The sequence below is a fragment of the Cygnus olor genome, chromosome 1 (assembly GCF_009769625.2).
Source record: "Cygnus olor isolate bCygOlo1 chromosome 1, bCygOlo1.pri.v2, whole genome shotgun sequence".
NCBI classification, from domain to species: domain Eukaryota; kingdom Metazoa; phylum Chordata; class Aves; order Anseriformes; family Anatidae; genus Cygnus; species Cygnus olor.
This window is the reverse complement of record NC_049169.1, coordinates 60,161,833-60,179,781: the sequence shown is the minus strand read 5'-3', so window position 1 is coordinate 60,179,781 and position 17,949 is coordinate 60,161,833. Positions and strand designations below refer to the sequence as shown.

Sequence of the window (17,949 nt, the reverse complement as noted above, 5' to 3'; positions counted from 1 at the left end):
ATAATGTTAAATTCAAGTACAGTAATGGTGAGCATAGCGTAAGTCAACAGACTTTTAGGCTTGATCCTGCAGTAAGATTTAGTAGTCTTGTCCCCTGTGAAATGCCACTGGGGTCGGTAGCAGATCTGATAATAAGCTCTTCACAGTGAGCCCCCTTAATATACCATACAGTGCCATTGCTATGGGAGCACTGAGAATGAGAAATGAGAGAGAGGAAGCAGGAGAACCAAGAAGTTTCACTTCCAGCTTTGCCACTGACTGTCTCAGTGTGATCTGGTAAAAGCTGCCTAAATTCTCTCTACATGAAACATCTTTCATCTGTTAAATGGGAATGTTACCAACCACTGAAAGTTGATCCAAGGTGTAATGCATGAGGAATTTGTGAAGTAATATAGCTGGAGGTTCTCAAGTAAAAGATGCAGTTCCCTGTGTTCCTGTCATGCTCTCCTCAGCTATTATATATTGAAATGAGCTGATATGTTAGTGATCGTGGTGTACTGATCTTGATTCCCTATTTAGTGTTTCTTATTTAGTTTCTCCCCTTTTTGCTGTGGTGCTTGTGATGATCCTGCAGTTCTGGACCCCTTGTCAGACTTGATAAATAGCTTGACTCTCTTTTACAGCCAGCACCAGCAGAAAACCCATTGATTTTTATTTATTCTGATGGTGCTGCAGTACTCTTGTCATCTCCTATCAGTATGCTGGGAGTCCTCTCCTCCATTAACTAACCATTAAAACAAAACAGAACACAAAAATTAAAGAAGAGAGTGCAACATAATGTAGCATTGTCCTAAATAACCTGTGAAGTGAAGTTTGTATTACGGCATTTTTTTTCAAATGAAGGGAGACACAAGGCAGAACTTGTGATAAGTTGACAGAACAATGCAAGAAAATCCTCTAGTATCGGTCTCAGGCACATAGATCTTCCAGATCCCACTAGTACATAGGATCTGGCAGTGCAGCTGTTGAGATTTCCTTGATTTTCTCTCTACTCTACTCTTGCACAGTGGTCAGAGGCATTTTGGAAGAGTGTCTGCAAGTTGAATTTGCTATTCAGCAAAGCAAGTGCACTCACCTGAGATGATACAAATCACTAACTTAAGAGCTGATATGTGAAATGTGCATATCCTAGAGCCAAGAGTCCGTGTCTGCTTGAGTTGCTCTTCTTGGTAAGTTGTGCCTGTGAGTAGCAGAGCCCCACTGTGAGGTGATGGAAACACACCTCTGCTCTTTTCCTGGTTTTAGTCAGTGACTCGATATCTGGAGCAGAAGAGATTCTTATGCTGGAGGTGTATCTTTTTTTCCTTCTTCTTTCCTTATATTTCATACCATTTGTGGGACAAGAGGCCTGCCATGACCTTGCTGTACTATATGTGAACAGTAAAGGTTTCTGGTGTGTCTCTCTACAGTGAATACAATCCAGGCTTCTTGGATGCTAAGAATAAGGGGAATAATCATGGTAAATACTGAGGTCCACGTCTAACTAGAGGAATGTGACTCCGATGCCTTTGAACAGTGCAAACATCCCCATGCACCATGCATACGCAGAATCGGAAACTAATTGTTATGTGCCAAATAGCAAATTGGCAGGATTTATACAGCAAAGCCCCTGGCATCATGAAAACCCTAACCCCAAATGCTCTCCTTTGGCAAAAGAAAGAAATTTGGACTCTGGGCTACTCTTGCTACTAGATAACTGGCAGATCAAATATTTACAGGGACCATATTGTTTAGATTTTTCTTCATCCTGTTACTCTCAGCCAATCTGAACACAGAGCAGCTGGGGTTTGTTTACCCACCAAGAACTGAGTCTCAGGCAGGTTATGCAGCTTTTATGTTCTGACTGGCAAATGATAATGTATAGGAAGTTAGTGATACCCAAGGCAGTGTAGATCAACATGTCTGTTACCGTGCCTGTTTTCAAAGTTTGCTGTGGTTCACCTCCCCCAACACTATTTTATTTTTCTTGATGATTGAGCAAAGAGTTTAAAGTATTAAGGGACTTGAGTACATTTCACTCTGTGGTCTTTGTAGTTGGCAAACTTGGATTAATTTATGTCCCTCAAGGGAATAGAAACCCAAACCCAAACCCAGGATTCCTAAGTAGATATCCCCCGTAGCTTTCATATGCAAATAATTGTCTCATTGATATAACTCTGTCCTATAATGCTAACAATAAATCAAATCCATGTGCCCCCCTCCCCACTTTCCTGCTTAGATGTGCTAATAAAAATATCTTTTTGTCTAGAAATAAATTGCTACGGCATTTTGAAAGGCTGGTGGAATGTGGAAAGTTCAGAGGTGCTGCGAGATGCCCTGGCCAGGCGTATGTGCCCCTGCCATCCCTGCCAGCTGTTGGAAAGCAATAGCAGCCAGCTGGGTGGTTTCAGGTCTGGTGATGTGCTGAAGAATGAAAGAGAAAATAAGGCAATAAAAGGAAAAATTTGAAATGATCACAATCTGTTTAGAAAACATCGTACCTGTTAAAATACGGATTTTCATTTTGTTCTCCTTGACTGACTCAGTTCATTTGAAGGGCTGGACACAGAGATTATAAAGCATTTTACCCTGGTTTGATTTGTTGAACAGAAATGTGTTAATTTTGTTGAATCATTTGAGAAGAAGCTCACTGCAGGGGACCTTCTTTAGAAAGCCAAAAGGGGCAGAAAACTGCCACATAACATGGTATGCACCTCCCAAACATATATACCAGCTGCTTTTACAGAATACTAATCTGGATTCAGAATTGTTTTGTGAGATTCCTGTTGCACAGCCCAAATCAATCCAGCTTTGAACTGAAAGGGTGACATCCTGCTCTGTCCTGTATAGGTACGGGACTTCGAGAACAGCTAGACACATTCTTGACTAAGACTTCTGCCTTTGGAGAACATGTTGGATGCTCCCGCGTTGGCCTTTTGACTGCGTACAGTCTTGCCCATGTGTTGGGATGGCAGCGTGCCTGTGCACAAAGTGTTATGCCAGTTTCACAGAGGTAGAAGTGCCAAGCAAAATGGACTTGGCTGGGCAGCCTACATAGCTTTTGGAGTGTGCTGAGAGGCTGCAGTAAGTCTTTTTTGGTAACAAGAATGTCAGAATAGTAGGACAAGTCTGTTCTCATATTTGTTGACATCCGTATGCTGAAGGAGGTTGCTCAGGAAGGAAAGACTGGTTGCTGTGCATATGTCTGCTGATGCTTGGCATAACTGAGGCAAGACTTGGGTATTAAACTGCAGGAGGATCTGTCACTAGTCTCTGTGGAGGAAGCAAATAATGCCATTAGGGTAATGGCTAGATTGCTGCTATGCCCTAACTCAAAGTAAGCAATTAGAGTCTTCCTCTGCCCCCCTTGAAGGTGTAATCAAGGTAAGTGTCTGGTGCTGTTCATATGAAACAAGTTATAGAGAGACTTTAAGGAGGTCCTGATGGTTGCCTATGTCTGTTTTCCATGAAGTGCTGAAGAGGAAGACTATTTCACTGTTAGCCAGACAGGGTGTGGGTAGGTCTACCTGACCATCATTTGTCAGCAAATGGAAAGAACCACTAGCTGAACAAATTCACACGAGTGTCCACTTAATGACGGTTGCCACTCCAGACAACCCTCTCCTCAGCACTCTTCCCACAGCACGGCAGTATTCTTCCCACAGCAAACTGTAGTGATATACATGGTGCTTTCCTGATGTACTCCTTAAATCCCTCAAACTGAGGGATGGCAAGATGGAAATACTAGGCCTCTGGTGATGACATCTTTATAAGACTTCGAGACCACAGAAAATATTATTCCTTCCGCTCAGTAGTATATGTAGCCTAAATGTGATGGCCTGTAAATATGGATCATGATAGATCATCAGCTGGGACAGGGAATGATTAAAAAAAGAGAGGAATGTTTTGCTTAGTCACTCTCCGTGTATATAGCCATAAGTGGACAAGAACCAAAGGTCAGGTAAGCAACAAGGCCTCTTGAGTTTAGGCCCAGAGCTGGAGAAAGGCATCCCTGTAATAGTGCAGGCAATCCTAGCATTTCATCTCACCTGTGCAAAAGTGCCTGACCACACCTGCAGAGGGTCCTGAGAGCTCCATCCCATCTACTGGATAAAACTAATTTAGAATAATTGATTTGTTTATTATTATTATTATTTATTTTACATTTTAACAATTTTCACAATAGAATGCATTCCTTTCTAGATGACACCGCTAATAAACCAGGCCTGCGATGTCCTGCTGAGTAACTTGAAAGTCTATGCAGATTCTGGCAAAGCTTTTGATATCCAGAGGTACGTTCAACATACCAGAAATTAGTAGCAGATTAAAAAAAAAAGAATGTCAACAGCAGCAATTATTCTAAATATTCACTTACTGTATGTATAACGAGATTTATTTTTTTCTCTTGCTTTTATAAGTGGAGATCATAAGATAGAGGATGTGTCTGATGATAGATGCCTTTTCTTCATGGGGAGAGCCATTGCATACTTGAAAAGTAATTTTGGGAATGCATCTAATGTATTTCTAGCTGTTTAATGGAGTTTTAACAGCTGGAAGCAGAAAGGAAAGCTGCACCAGTCCCTGTCCAGTCTGCCTTGTACCATCTGCCAATAATGTACAAATATAGGAATTGATCTAGTATCAAATCCCTCTAGTCCATCACTTTCTTGTTTGTTTGTTTGTTTTTTGTATGACTTTTTTTTGAGCACTTAATGATTCTTATCACATTCCTACTAACCCTGTCTAATAGCACGCTAGCCTTTTGTGAAACAATGAGATCAGTATTCCATATGAGAATGCACCATTGATTTATAAAATGACACTTTAATATTTTCCATACTGTGCTTTCTCCCATTTGTTATGCATTTAAGATCCTATTATCATTTTTTGTTGCTCTTTCAGCAGAGATCTTCACTGAGCTGTTCACAATACTGTCTAGCCCCTTCTCTGAGCACATACAATTCTTCTAGGATCTCTGTATGGTGAATGAATAGTTAAAATGTATCTTTACTGTTAGGCACTATTTTGTGTACACTTCATTTGCTAGGTTGGTCAGCACCTTCTGAAGTTCCTCATGATTTTTCCCTTCCTGGAACAGTGCAAATAATTTTGTTTCATCTAAAGGATTGGATATTTGGTCACTGTTCAACCATCTCTTGTCCAGTAAATGTATATGCGTGCATGCAAGTGTCTGTGTGTGCACAAAGATCTCTTTATATTAAATATCTGAGGAGTTACTATGAGACTCTGAGATACATCGCATTTAGCCTAGTGCTCTGATGAAAATTGACCTTTTCAGTCCTTCTGGGTTTTTCCCTTTTTTCCATTTGTCCTTTTTCTTTGCCTGGTCTTTTAGCTATTGATCCATGATAAGGTTTCACCTCTCAAGAGGCACTTTGGAGAAGACTTTGAAAGTAGAAATGAATGATGTTGACCATCTCAGAATATGTTCTTCCAGTTATTTTATCAAACTACCATTTCGGCCAGTTTGACATATATAAATGTGATTCTCTGCACTACAGTTTCCCAACACTGCCTTGGGAGCTATTTTTTGGCTGTAGATACCCTATTTGCAACCTTCTGTCTTCTTGTACATTAGTTGGCTTTAGCCATTTTGTGTTTTGCCAACAACTCAAAGTGTAGGGTTTAAGCTTTTTCAATAACTTGGTGAGGTAAATGATTGAGGGCTTCTGAGATTATTGTTTTATTGCAGAACCCCTCTTTTAACATTTCAACATCCAGTAGTGCCTTTTTGTTTTGTGTAAGAGTTGAAAATCCAAACAAGTTACTTAGCTTTGCAGCACTGTTGTTATCTTTAAAATCAGCTTTGGTGTCCTCAGAATGACGGTGATCCAAGGATTACAGTTTGAGATGTTCTGCTTCACAGTATACACACAGGATATACTGGGCCTGAGTCCTGTCCTCTTGATTCATGCTTACTTAAGTTAAAACATCAGAGAATTTGATATTAGCCTTCTGTAGAAAAGAACAGTCATAGAAAAACATAAAAAATCAGTCATTGCAGACTTGACCAACAGATCAGACTAACCAAATTACAAGGATATTTCACATTCTTAGTCTGTTATCTCAAAACTAGTATAGCTGCGAAGGGACATTAGAAATAAAAACGGTGAGACAGCTGGATAGATAGCCAGGTATGTGGGGAGAGATTCAATAAGTTCTAAAATTTCAAAGCCAAGGTCTACAGATCATTTGTAGTTCTCAAAGCATTTGCTGCCACTCTGCAGAGATACAGGCTTCACTTGGAGTCAGTTCACCTTGGTTTTGACCAGGATTTTGCATTAGAAAGGAGCTATTAAGAACACAAAGGAAATCCTTAATAGGAAATTTTACTTAAGGACTTCTTGTGACTCTTGTGAGAGTTCAGACTGGACTGGTAGGAGACATTGTTTCTGCAGTTTTGAGAAAGAGATTACCTCTTTTGCATGTATACTACAATAATGCTTCTGAATTTCTGTTGCATTAGATTTCTAGATAATAACAACTGAAGTTTTTTTTTTTTAATATATAAATTACTAGAAGAATTATTGAGCTATATGAAAACATGTTCACTTTGTAGAGGGAGAGGAGGTGATAGTTGTTATTAAACATCAGCATTTGTCAGAATGATGGAAATATCCATGGGCAAAGCTCAAATCTGAAAGCAAAAAGAAAATCAGAGACAAAAATTAATGTTATGTGGTGTTTGTAGAAGCAAGATATTCATGGATATGTAAGTTGTAGCTAATGATTTGTCATTCTTAATGCAGGTGTTACAACTGCTTTACCTTGGATGTTGTTGGTAGCGTAGCTTTTGGTACGCAGGTGGACTCTCAGAAGAATCCTGATGACCCCTTTGTTAAGAATTGCAGAACATTCTTTGAAATGTCTTTGTTTAAGCCTCTTCTTATTCTAATCCGTAAGTACAGTCCACCTTTGTCTACTCCATTATGGTAATTTTCTGAAAGTCATTCTGAAATTGCAAAACATCTGGAAGCAGGAGCAGGAAGATGTCTTGTGAGCTTTATTTCAGAAGTGTTCAGAATTCAGCCTACAGTCCATGAGACCCTCTAGATTTTCATGGTATGCTTTACAGCTCCTGTCATCATTAATGCAACTTCCTCCAGAAACCAAGAGTAACAGAAGGCAACATTCCAGCTTGATTTGGGAGGAAGGTTTCTGGCACCTGTAGCCTGTGGGCTACACTTCTGTTTTCAAACAGAGTTACAGCAACCTAATCTATATGTTATAAATAAAGTGTGGCCCTTGGGAACCTGGGAGCAAAGTTTTTGTGCGCTCTCTTTACTTGGTAGAGATTGAAATCTCACCCATAAACAAAAGAGTGCTAATAACCAGAAGAGAAGTAGAGAAGCATAAGCAGATAGCATAAGTCCTCTAAATTCTTATTTAAATAGCATCAGCAGCCTGGCTGATAACTATAAAGGATAAAGATGGTAAGTGCCAGCACAGGCTGTCTTCAAGAGAATGCATATATTTTCCCAGTGAGTAGACTGGGAGTACAAGAATAGGGTACGAAATGATTTAGTTCTAGGTCATGAATGCTACTAAGGCTTCGTGGTGATGGAAGCCTTGTTAACACAATGGCAGTAAGAATTATAGCTGAATAAGCTGTGGCACAATCAAGGTTGATAAGTTTTTACTGTGTTACTATCTAGACCTGTTCACAGTAGTGTCAGGTGGCGCAGTGGCAAAGTTTCCTGTGCCCATCTGATCCTGCTGGCATTACAGATTGCACCTATACTAGCAGCACATGAACTGTTTCCTTCTGGAACTGTGTATCCAAAATGTCCTGGGGTTAATGTTTAACCTGATTGCAAAGTGGGATTTATGACTAATTTCTGAAGGGACAGAAATTTGTCCCTAGCCTCTAACAGCGTCCTCCATTAAAGAAAATTGCTGTGTAGGGTTTGGGGTTGGATTGCCTGAAAGTGTCTGATTTCCTTCTGTTAGTAAATTACATGGTCTGAATTTCAACAGTGTTGCCCCGTTGGCAACAGGGGTTTTCTGAAAATTGACTGATTTGTTAGTCTTAAGCTGTTCATGATTTAACAAGGGGTTTATTCAAGTACAAGACTTCACTCTGGTATCTAGTTCCTGACTATAAAGGCGATGGACTGGAGACCATCCTTGTAGTAGCATCCTACTTTAAGAGTCTTTGGTCTGTTTAGAGAAGCAAAATAAAGTAGTAAACCAATATCCAAATACTGAAGAGCTGGAAATGGGAATTACTACTACACAGTTGTATGGATCAGTGCCATAACTTGCTAAATGGGGTCAAGATCCTCCACGTTCTGTATGCAACTGCTCAAGTAGGCAGTGAAAGTAATTCTTCCTTTCGTTGTATTGGCTCTATGGCATCAAGAAGCTGAACTGAAATCTGGAAGCATTGTGGAAGACTTGCAAGTCAGGGCAAACTTGGAAGGCAACTATCCAGCAGGGGAGTTCCAGCCAAAATGGAATTTCTAAAAGGAAACCCTGTACCAACATATAGAGGTGGAAGAAAAAAAAAAGAAAAAAAAAAGTGAGAGAGAGAGAGAGAAAAAGTGGAAAAAACAGCTTTCACAAAAATAATGCATCCCACTTGATGAGATTTGTAATATTAATGAAAGGAAAGGGATATTACATGCTTTTTTTCACTCTGCCTTAGTGTTTTCTCCTTTAAAATCTCTTACAGTTTCTTTCCCATTCATAATGATCCCACTGCTTCGAATTCTGCCAAACAAGAAACAAAAGGAACTGAATGGATTTTTTATCCAAACTATAAAAAATGCAATTGTCTTCAGAGACCAGCAAGATGCAGCTGAGGTAAAACCATTTGTGTGATAAATATATGGATAAGCAAATGCTTTGAGGAAAAACTGGAAGTGGCATAAGCCTCAGTTGAAAAAGTGAACTCAGTCTGTTTGAACGTTCAAAGCAATTTAGTGAAGATTTTATTCATTTTTAGCTCTATGTACCATCAACCAGTCTTGGTGCTGATGCGGAACTGTTAACGCATTACAAGAAAGACTGCTTCTCTTGCTTTATCTGTCCAACTAAGGATGCAGAAAATGTTGCATCTGGGATGGCTTTCCAACCCAGTTTCTAGACCCAGAAGGATTCATCTTGTAAAATTTTTTTCTTATCTTCATCAGGTGTCTTGTCTGTGCTGGCTTTCCTTAACAATAAGAGAAAGGGGAGCCTCCCACAGAGTGACTCAACCCAGTCATTACCTGTGAGCTGACATGGGTTTTATATAGCCCTATGGCAGTTCCTACTATTTATGAAAATGAAAAGAAAGAACCTACATGTCTAATTAAGAACAAACATTTAGTATTGAGATGGTTAAAGAAAAAGGTAGTAAATTCTGCCCAGTATGCAAAATAATTGATATGTAGTAGTAGCAATTCATCTGTGGCCCATCTCTTTCTCATTCATCTGGACATACGGCAGTTCTGATTTTTTTGTTGTGTGTTAATCACTGTTATTTTATGAAGACTCTGAAGGCACAGATATTTTTATAAAGGTCTCTCTATTTTCAATACATGACGCATTGGGAACATAGGCACGTGCTTAAATTTTGATACAAAAGTTCTTTGGGTCTGCTTGTCCTTTTTGACCATTCTTTACTTCAGACTGCACATAATTTCCCTGAAAATAGGTTAACCAATTAATTATGGATGTGTAGTGAGAAACAAAGAATATCAAAGAGAATTCCATTGTAAAGGTAACAGACAAGTGTTGCATATCAATTGACATGAAATACGCCATAACGTACCTATTAAGAATCTGTTAATATTGAAATAATTGAAATGTTTCTTTCCACTTTGAGATGAACAGCAGTTCTGATGGGATAACAGCACAGGTGAGGATGGGTCATCCCAAATTTTTCTCAGAACTTAGTCCCCCAGCTGTCATCTTTCAGGATAGTATGGATTTTAATTCGCATGGTGTTATATCTAAGGCACGTTTAAAAATCAATTTGATTTTCAAAGGTATTGCTGCTTTGCACTGTGTTGCATGTTCTACTCTTTTTCTTTGTCACTCTCTCCAGTGAAATCTCACTTCCGTATTTGTTGTCCTTTATCGTCCCCTTATTCTCATCTTTCTTCAATCCTATCTTTATGAGTCTTTCCTCCCCAGTAGCCTTTAGGTCTTTGTATCCATCCTTCTTTATACCCAAAAGTTTGTACGCACCACTGCATAGTCACAGAGTAGTCACAAATAATTCATGATTCAGAAACATGGATGGTGTATCTAAGCTGGTTGCAGACACCTTATTTCTAGTGCACAGACCCTGTGTGAGCTTTTAATAGCATATTGATGGGGCTGTATATATGGAGAGTTTTGACTCAAAGATTTATGCTGACAGGGTCTGCACGAAAAGGCTATTTATTCTGTGTATCAATTATAAAAGGGGCAATGAAACAATCTAATGTGAATTAATGGTAGTTAACGTATTAACTGCTATGTGTTTTGTATTAATACAATGTATTTCTGTGGCAGTAGCACTGGCAGCATCAGTTAGGGGCTAAATCCTTGATTATAGTAGAGATGGTCACCCTCAAATTGCAGACTAAGATAAAGGACAACAGGTGGGTATGGTAAGGAGAGAAAACAAAGAAAAATGAGATTCTAGTGACAAGAGCAGGAGTCAGCATTCTGTCCATATGCAGTGTGTTTTCAGCTCTCAGTGGCTGATAGAGCAGAAAGGCTTATGATTGTATTGGAAGGGATATTGGGAGACTCATTAAAAGATAACACATGGCAGTAGCTGCCCAGTATCAGGACAGTGTGGAGGAAAGTACAAGGTCCATGTTTACCTTAACAGCGTATGCACAAGTCCATGACTGGCAGTGGTCCCACCTACTCCTAGACTTATGCCTAGTTTGCAAAATTGTCATATGGGAACGATTTCAAGTACTGGGAGTTAGACATTTTAGGACCAGCTTTCTGAGAGCATATTAAGTTCCCTGTGCAGTTCAGGATCATTAACACATTAACATGGCTTTCAAAAGTGACTGGAAAGTTTGGATCTTCTTTTTTTTTTTTCCCATCTTCACCGCCTGTCTTGTTATCCATTCGTAGAATTTTGACTATTTTAGGTTGGTGGAGCACGAGTTTTGCTACAAGTATAGGCAACTTAGTAATTTGCCAGGAACATAAAAATGGTATGTGAAACAGATCAAAATGCAGCTGCTGTCCAGTTTAATGCAGAAAAGTAATCTGCAGAGATTAGGTGTCCCAGGTAGCCCTGTAGTTGAAGAAGAATTATGACCTGCATCCTAGGTCTAGAGTGATGAAATGTACCTACTGAAGTCAGTAGGAGTTTTGGCATTGAATTTTAATGAGTCCAAGATATAACCAGGAGCTACTGGTTCCTTGTGCTAATAACGGGAGCTCTAAGCAAAGTCTTAAAGTCTTCAAAAGCTGCATTAGGCCAATGGGTATTCCTTAGATTGCCACATTCCTCGATGTTACATTGTGTGCATCTTTTACTCCTCATTGATTTTATCACCATTAAAAATGTTTTTATCTCTTGGGGAAAAAAAAAAAAAGGAACAAACTGTAAAACAATGAAGGGCTCCATGAAAGTGATTCAGCTGAAGCTTGTCTTCCTCTCATCTGCAGTGAACATGAACAAAGAATAAAGAAAGGCCAAAAAATAATGTGACAAGCAAAGTCAGCCTGTTATCATCCTCGTTCCATCAGTAAATGAAACAATGCTTCTGAATGCCTAAAGATAATCCCACGGGCAGATAGTAATTTTACAGCCAGGTTTAGATCTAATAATATGCTTGCAGCTTATATGAGATCTGTGATGTCACTTTCTCTTAACCCATCGGTTAGTGCTGCAGATGTCATTTTAATTATATATTATCTTTCTGTGGTCAGTCAAATAATTTCAGTCCTGGATATTCCACTCATTTGGCTTATGTACAAAAACACTTAGTGGTCGTATTTTAGAAATTTTAATATATTACATTTATTCATGAATTCAAATTATTGTAAAATGCTTTTCCCACTATTTACAGGAGAGCAAATTAACCCTGCTCAGAAGAAACAGCACAAATTTAATGCACCACTTAACACCTACTTTGAAGACTCCAGTAGGATTTAAGTGTTCAAATACCTTATCCTGATTATCTGCCCAGGTTTAAATTTTTCCCTTAGGCAACATGTTTCCAGAAACAGGGTGGATAGACTGTTTGTTTCAATAAATGATAGTTTGATAGATTTTCATTTAATAATCTGATATGCAAATCATTGTTCATGGAAGAGTTTTTCTGTCAAGTTATAGCTCAGTTCTTAACTTGCCCATCTGTTTTAATGATGATATCTAGATGAAGAAGTCTTTCATGGTGCTCAAAATTGCAACTCCTAAAACTGCGGGATGAAAGTGACAGCCTCCCCTTAACAGAAAAAGGCTTGAATTTCATTTTTAACCCATGGTGATAACAGTGGGAATATAACAACATAAAGATATTTCAAAACATTAATTTTGTAGCATCACAACAGATATTTGGGAAAATTTGGCTTTCAAACTGTGCACCATTTAACAAGAATTGGAGAGTTCATGGTGGTTGCAACACATCCTTCTGGCATCTTCTGATTTTTCCAGTCTTGGTGTCAGCTGTGAATGCATAATTCAAGATCAATGATCCGTGCTAGGGAGGTAGTGACCTGATGATGTTTCTGATGATGATCAGCTGTTTCTTGGTGGTCTCAAGCTGATTTGAAATGAGAGGGTGATAAAGCAGAGAGAAGTATCACCAGAACTGTATTCAATGGCATCTCAGTTGATGTTCTGGCCAGCTTTGCTGGAGATGTACGGGCTACCCAAATACTTTTGTTATAAGTCCAGAGCAGGCAGACAGAAAAATGAAAAAAGTGAAAGCTGCACTGTTAACCACGCTGTCCTTGTGCCACGTGGTGTAAAGCCACAAAGAAGCTGTATGGTGCTGTCAGTCCTGAAGATGACCTGGCCTCCCAGAGACTGGTATGGCCCTGGGATACTCTGTACTCACTTGTGCTAGGTCTAAACTGAAAAAGTTTTTTAGTCAGCAACTGCTAGTGATGAATTGCAGCCCTCTCAATTTTCCTGCTGCTTACATGCCCGGGCAGGTATGTGTGGTTTCTGCTTAGTGGAGATCCTTTGGTCTTCCAGCACCAGCCATGGGAAGCTAAAATGAGGTGGTGGGTCAGGAAACTGAATTTTGAGGAAGTCTGAAATGAAACTATTTAAGTGCTTGTAAAGGTGAGGTATCTGTCCTTCAACTGTTATAGTAACATGCTATAAAGAAGTGGTATCTTTTAGTATCTTTCTGGGAAATGATGGCCTGGTTACAACTTTAATCTCTAGAACCCTGATTCCCAAGGAAGAACATGCAATGAGCTCCCCTAAATGTTTTACCTAAGGGGAAGAGGGACATGTGTGTATGTACCTGCATTCTGGAGGATAAGGGACAATCTGAAAACCTAATTACTGTGGCACTCTGTTCTTTTCTCTTCCTTCCCCAGCAGCTCCCTGGAGTCTTTCCTTTTCGTGAACTAATGAACTATTTTATTCAAGAGCTGCTTGAAATGAGTTGAGCAGAGGTAATCCTCCTGAAGAAGTCTGATCCTCTTCTTGTCAAGGGAAAGCTATACAATTACTAAGAAAACTTAGTTAAAAATTTGCTAAATACTATGTACGTTCCAGGAGCTATGTGTGTGTTTGAACTGTGGAAAATGCAGTACAGATGTTTAAAAGTAAATATTTTTCTAAGGAAACAGCAGATGGGAGGATTAGACACTTTCTAATAGTGTGCAGTTTTCTTGCCGTTGTAGAAAACGAAGCAGAACTTGTTTATATTTGAATGAGAGTGGTGTCCATTTAAGGATACATACGATATGGCAATATTAAATAATTTATTTGAATTGATTAATAAAGTCAGTAAAATGAAGGATCAGTCTGGTCCTTTTGTTTAGCTAAGCCTGTGGGAGGGACACTGCGTTTCTGTTCCACAAGGCTGTTCTCACAGTTTGATCTTGTTCTTATCCTCTGCCTTTGTCGCGAGGAAAGTGAAATGAGTTTCCAAGAACAGTAAATGTGTTTTAAAGATACAGAGAGAATCTGTGCTTAATATGGGGTCTGAACACAAATCTCAAACCTGTATCTCTGCTGTTTTAAGCAGAAGAGTATCATTCCTCTGGAGTATATTAAAAATCTTCTGAACGCTAAGTCTGCTTTCTGTGCTTGGGCAGCACATGGTGATTCTAACAGGATAAAAAGTAGCATTATGGTAAAAGGAGTTTTAGTTATTCAGCGGCTTTTAAAAATCCATCCATTAATGCTTGCCTTCAAAGTTGCTTTCCTTCCCAAATTTGAAGAAAAATATCTTTCCTTTTCTTTTTTTACGCTGAAGTTTTTAATGAATTTTATAACTTCCTCAGGATTTCTTAAGTGGGCATTTAAACACAGCAAGGCCTCAATTCCTCAGAGGGAAATGAACTCAAAGTCCTTATTACTTTTGGTCACTAGTTGAAATTTCTTGGTCAGTATGTTGTTATCTTTCCAAAGATTAACTGCCGGCCTACAAAACAGGATCTTTTGGTTTCAGACTTGGGCTGACATGTCTGGCTGAGGTGCTTTCATCAGGAAATGCAGTTCTGCAGTCTCTCTCCTCAAAAGAGATCAAGGACAGAATAAGTAAGGAGAATGGTGACTTTCTCACCTCCCTGAGGCGTGATGGGGAATCAGGAAGAATTTTGCATTACTGATGCATCTGTCCAGTTCTGCAGCCCAGCACACCTGTGAGCCCAGCACTTTACGAGTACTGCAGTCACAAGGAGATAGCAAATATCTGCTTGATTACCTGCATCCAGCCACTACATACTAGATCTGCTTGCTATTACCCTTTGCTCTTATCACACCATTTCTACTACCTCTGTTATGGAGCAGACAGAGTACTTTATAGATCCTAGGCATGGAACAGGCAGGTGGCATAATGTATATTATGGTATATTATTTGCCTCACTCCAGCAAGACATGCAGCTACCATAACAAAATAACCTGACATATGGGACACTCTTCCCAATACCTCAGTCTCCCTTTTAGTTTTTTCAATCACTGCTGTTTATCTTCAGTTCTTCAGGAGCAACATCCCTATCTGATATCTCACATGTCCCACCTCAGCCTCCAGTCCAGGCTCTAAACTGTCATCATGCACCTGAGCAACATTGGTGACTTCTTGGAGCACTGCTCACATGCTTCAGTTTGCAAGAACATAGACTTGTACCAAAGGATGGGAATGAAATCAGAGAACCAGGATGTTCATACTGACTAGAGGGGTGACATTTTTGGGGTATCTGGAGTTGCTAGGAATGATCTTGCAGACAATGCTGAGAAAATGTATCTATGCAGAAAAAGCTAATCTCACTTGCTAAGTAAGACGTGTGGAGGAGCTACTTCAGACAGCCTTCAAAAAAAAAAAAAAAAAAGGTATCTTTACCACTTGCTGGGCAGAACAAGGGAGGTTCAGATGCACCCTGCAGCATCATAAATCCACAGAAAGTCCTTAGGCCAACTGGATACCTTCAGAGTCACAGGGAGGAAGGTCTTAAACACTTCTGTCAATAAGCCTTGCATGCATTTTCCTCCTATTTTCACCAGCCAGTGCAGGAAGTGATATGGACATTTGGCTTTGCTGATCTACAGCATATGAGAAACATCTTTTAATTGAGAAGGTTTTTTTAGTGTTGAAGAAAGGCTTTTTTTCAACCAGCGTAAAAATAAATAAACCCACATGCTCAGCTGTTGGTAATGTCAAGGGTTTTAGTGACTTTTTAAAACTGTGTTTATATGGTAAAAGCAGTCTCTTAAAATACTGTTTATCAAAAATCCAGGCCAAAAGATAGTGTAAGGAGTCTTTCAAATTACAGCTGCAGTTAAATTTTTCTGAAAAATTGGAGGAGGGAAGAATTAAATGGCAAACCTGTCTTTTTCAAAATCCATTGTTCTAGGGGAGAGCAAAAATCCTCTTCTTGATTTGTACCCCTTTTTTTTTTCTTCCTTTTGGACAGCTTGTTCACCTTTTGGACACCTCCTGTGTGCTGGCTGTTGTGGTTATACCCTGCTCTTCCTGTTCTTAATACCGAAGGAGGGGGAGTGGTCACAGCTCTGGTTTTGTGTGTCCGTAAAAATAAGAGTAAGCGCTTATTGTGTTTTGTAGGTGAAGACTCAGTGACTGTTCAGTGTCACTGAGCTTTGTGGTGGCTTGACCAGCACGAGTGGAAAATAGAGGAAGCCAAAAAGAAGATGGTTGCTCCTTGAAAGGGCCTGGGTCTCTTGCTTTTCCCCTGAAAACTAGACCTGGCCCACCCCTCATGGATTTTTTGCTTTACCCTCCCAGGCTTCCCCTGTGATGGCAAGGGGACCCTGTGCTTGTCATCCAGAGAGAAGCTGAAGCATTGAAAAGCCTGTTTATGCCCGTGGTAATTCCCTGTAGGCAATAACGTCAGTGCTGGCCACTTGTCCCAGCCTGATCCTGGGCTAGTAATGAGTATTCGCAGCATGCGTTTCAGTGTCTGATTAAATCTTTCTGAAAGGCCATCTGTTTGAGGAGGATGTGGCATAGGTTTTAATACTTTTTATACCTAGTACTCAATACTGCTGTTTCATGACCTTAGACATAAAGTTTGTCCCCTGCTTAGTTAGAATCTCTCCTGATATTCCAGTCAGAAAATAATTGGATCAAAACTGTTGTAACCTGTTGGCTTCTTGTGTGTCTTTGGGGAAATGTTGCTAGGTATCGAGTCACTGAAGTTGCACATACCCGGTGAGACTTTGCTATGTCCATGGCTCCATTCCTTGTAGGAAGGAAGTAGAGCATCTCCAGCTGCCTTTCTACCCTAGCACTCAGGGCAGACTCTGATGTAGTCATGTATCTGTTGATACATGCCAAATCAGTAAGTAATCTGGCATGTTCTCATCTGTGCAAAATACCCAGCCTAAGCAGCGTTACATGTGTCTTTTAAGGTCATTTTCCTATAGGCTTGGAAGCACTGTTCTCCTTTGCCATTTATTCAGCATAAAGTAAAACTTTCTGACATATCTTTTCTCGCTTTCTTTTGTTTGCTTTCCTTCATGTTACCGTGTCAGTATTTGTCCCTTTGACTGAAAGGAAAAATCCTCACCCTGAAATTGTGCCCATTCGCTTTCTTTTCTAACTCTGCTCTCTCTCGGTTCCTCCTCTCTTTTCTGTATTACTCTTTTGGTCTGTTCCTCCCAAGTTTCTCAGAAAACCCTGCTTTAGGTCACTGAAGGCCCTTCCTTTTTCATGTCTAATCTGTGATCTGGTCTTCATCCAGAGTGTGGGGTTTTCAAACAACAAACAAAGGGAATCTTGTCATAGAACAAAATCATCTGGAGATTAATTTCCTGCATAGCAGGGTGGTGACCTTTAATGCCAAGGTGGGATGTAACCTCTAATCTTCATTTGCATACACCTTTTTTTTTTTTCCTAAACCTTACTCTTGATCTAAACCTTCAGGGGATCTGTTGAAGCATTTCATGTACATGTTTTACTTTCCATTCAGAGCAATAGCTTGCTTGGGTATTTTGCCTCTATAAAGAGACTTTTTTTGACATATGTAACTAGACAGAAGCATCTGAATTCTTAATTTAGAAAAAAAATCATAGATTTACTGACCTAACTGCAATAGCAGAGTTTTCCCTTTCTCTGTTGGTTTTATCATTTTCAATTTTGTTTCATGTTTTGTCTTTTCTTCTTTTATCTGTTATAGGTTCACCTTCCTTCCTCCCTGACTCACTCCCAGAACTGCAAGGGGAGTTGCAGCACTTGTGGTATTGCTGGCTTGATCTTGAAATGTTTCTCTGTTAGTCTGTCTGTGTCTCTATTTGCCTATGGTAACCTCTCAGCCCCATGCACTGTCTTCTTTTTGCAATACAGCATGACCTTTTCTGAA

The 17,949-nt window shown here is 39.6% G+C and overlaps 1 protein-coding gene across 3 annotated transcripts in view; it reads left to right on the top strand.

The window, feature by feature from the left end:
• The window catches only part of TBXAS1 (thromboxane A synthase 1), a 243,915-nt gene that overhangs the window by 143,466 nt on the left and 82,500 nt on the right, over nt 1–17,949 (top strand). For all 3 annotated transcript variants that reach the window (XM_040544945.1, XM_040544946.1, XM_040544948.1), the window contains 3 exons: nt 4,183–4,271; nt 6,750–6,898; nt 8,675–8,805. In XM_040544945.1, coding sequence (XP_040400879.1) covers nt 4,183–4,271; nt 6,750–6,898; nt 8,675–8,805 — 369 coding nt within the window. The remainder of the gene's footprint in view (nt 1–4,182; nt 4,272–6,749; nt 6,899–8,674; nt 8,806–17,949) is intronic.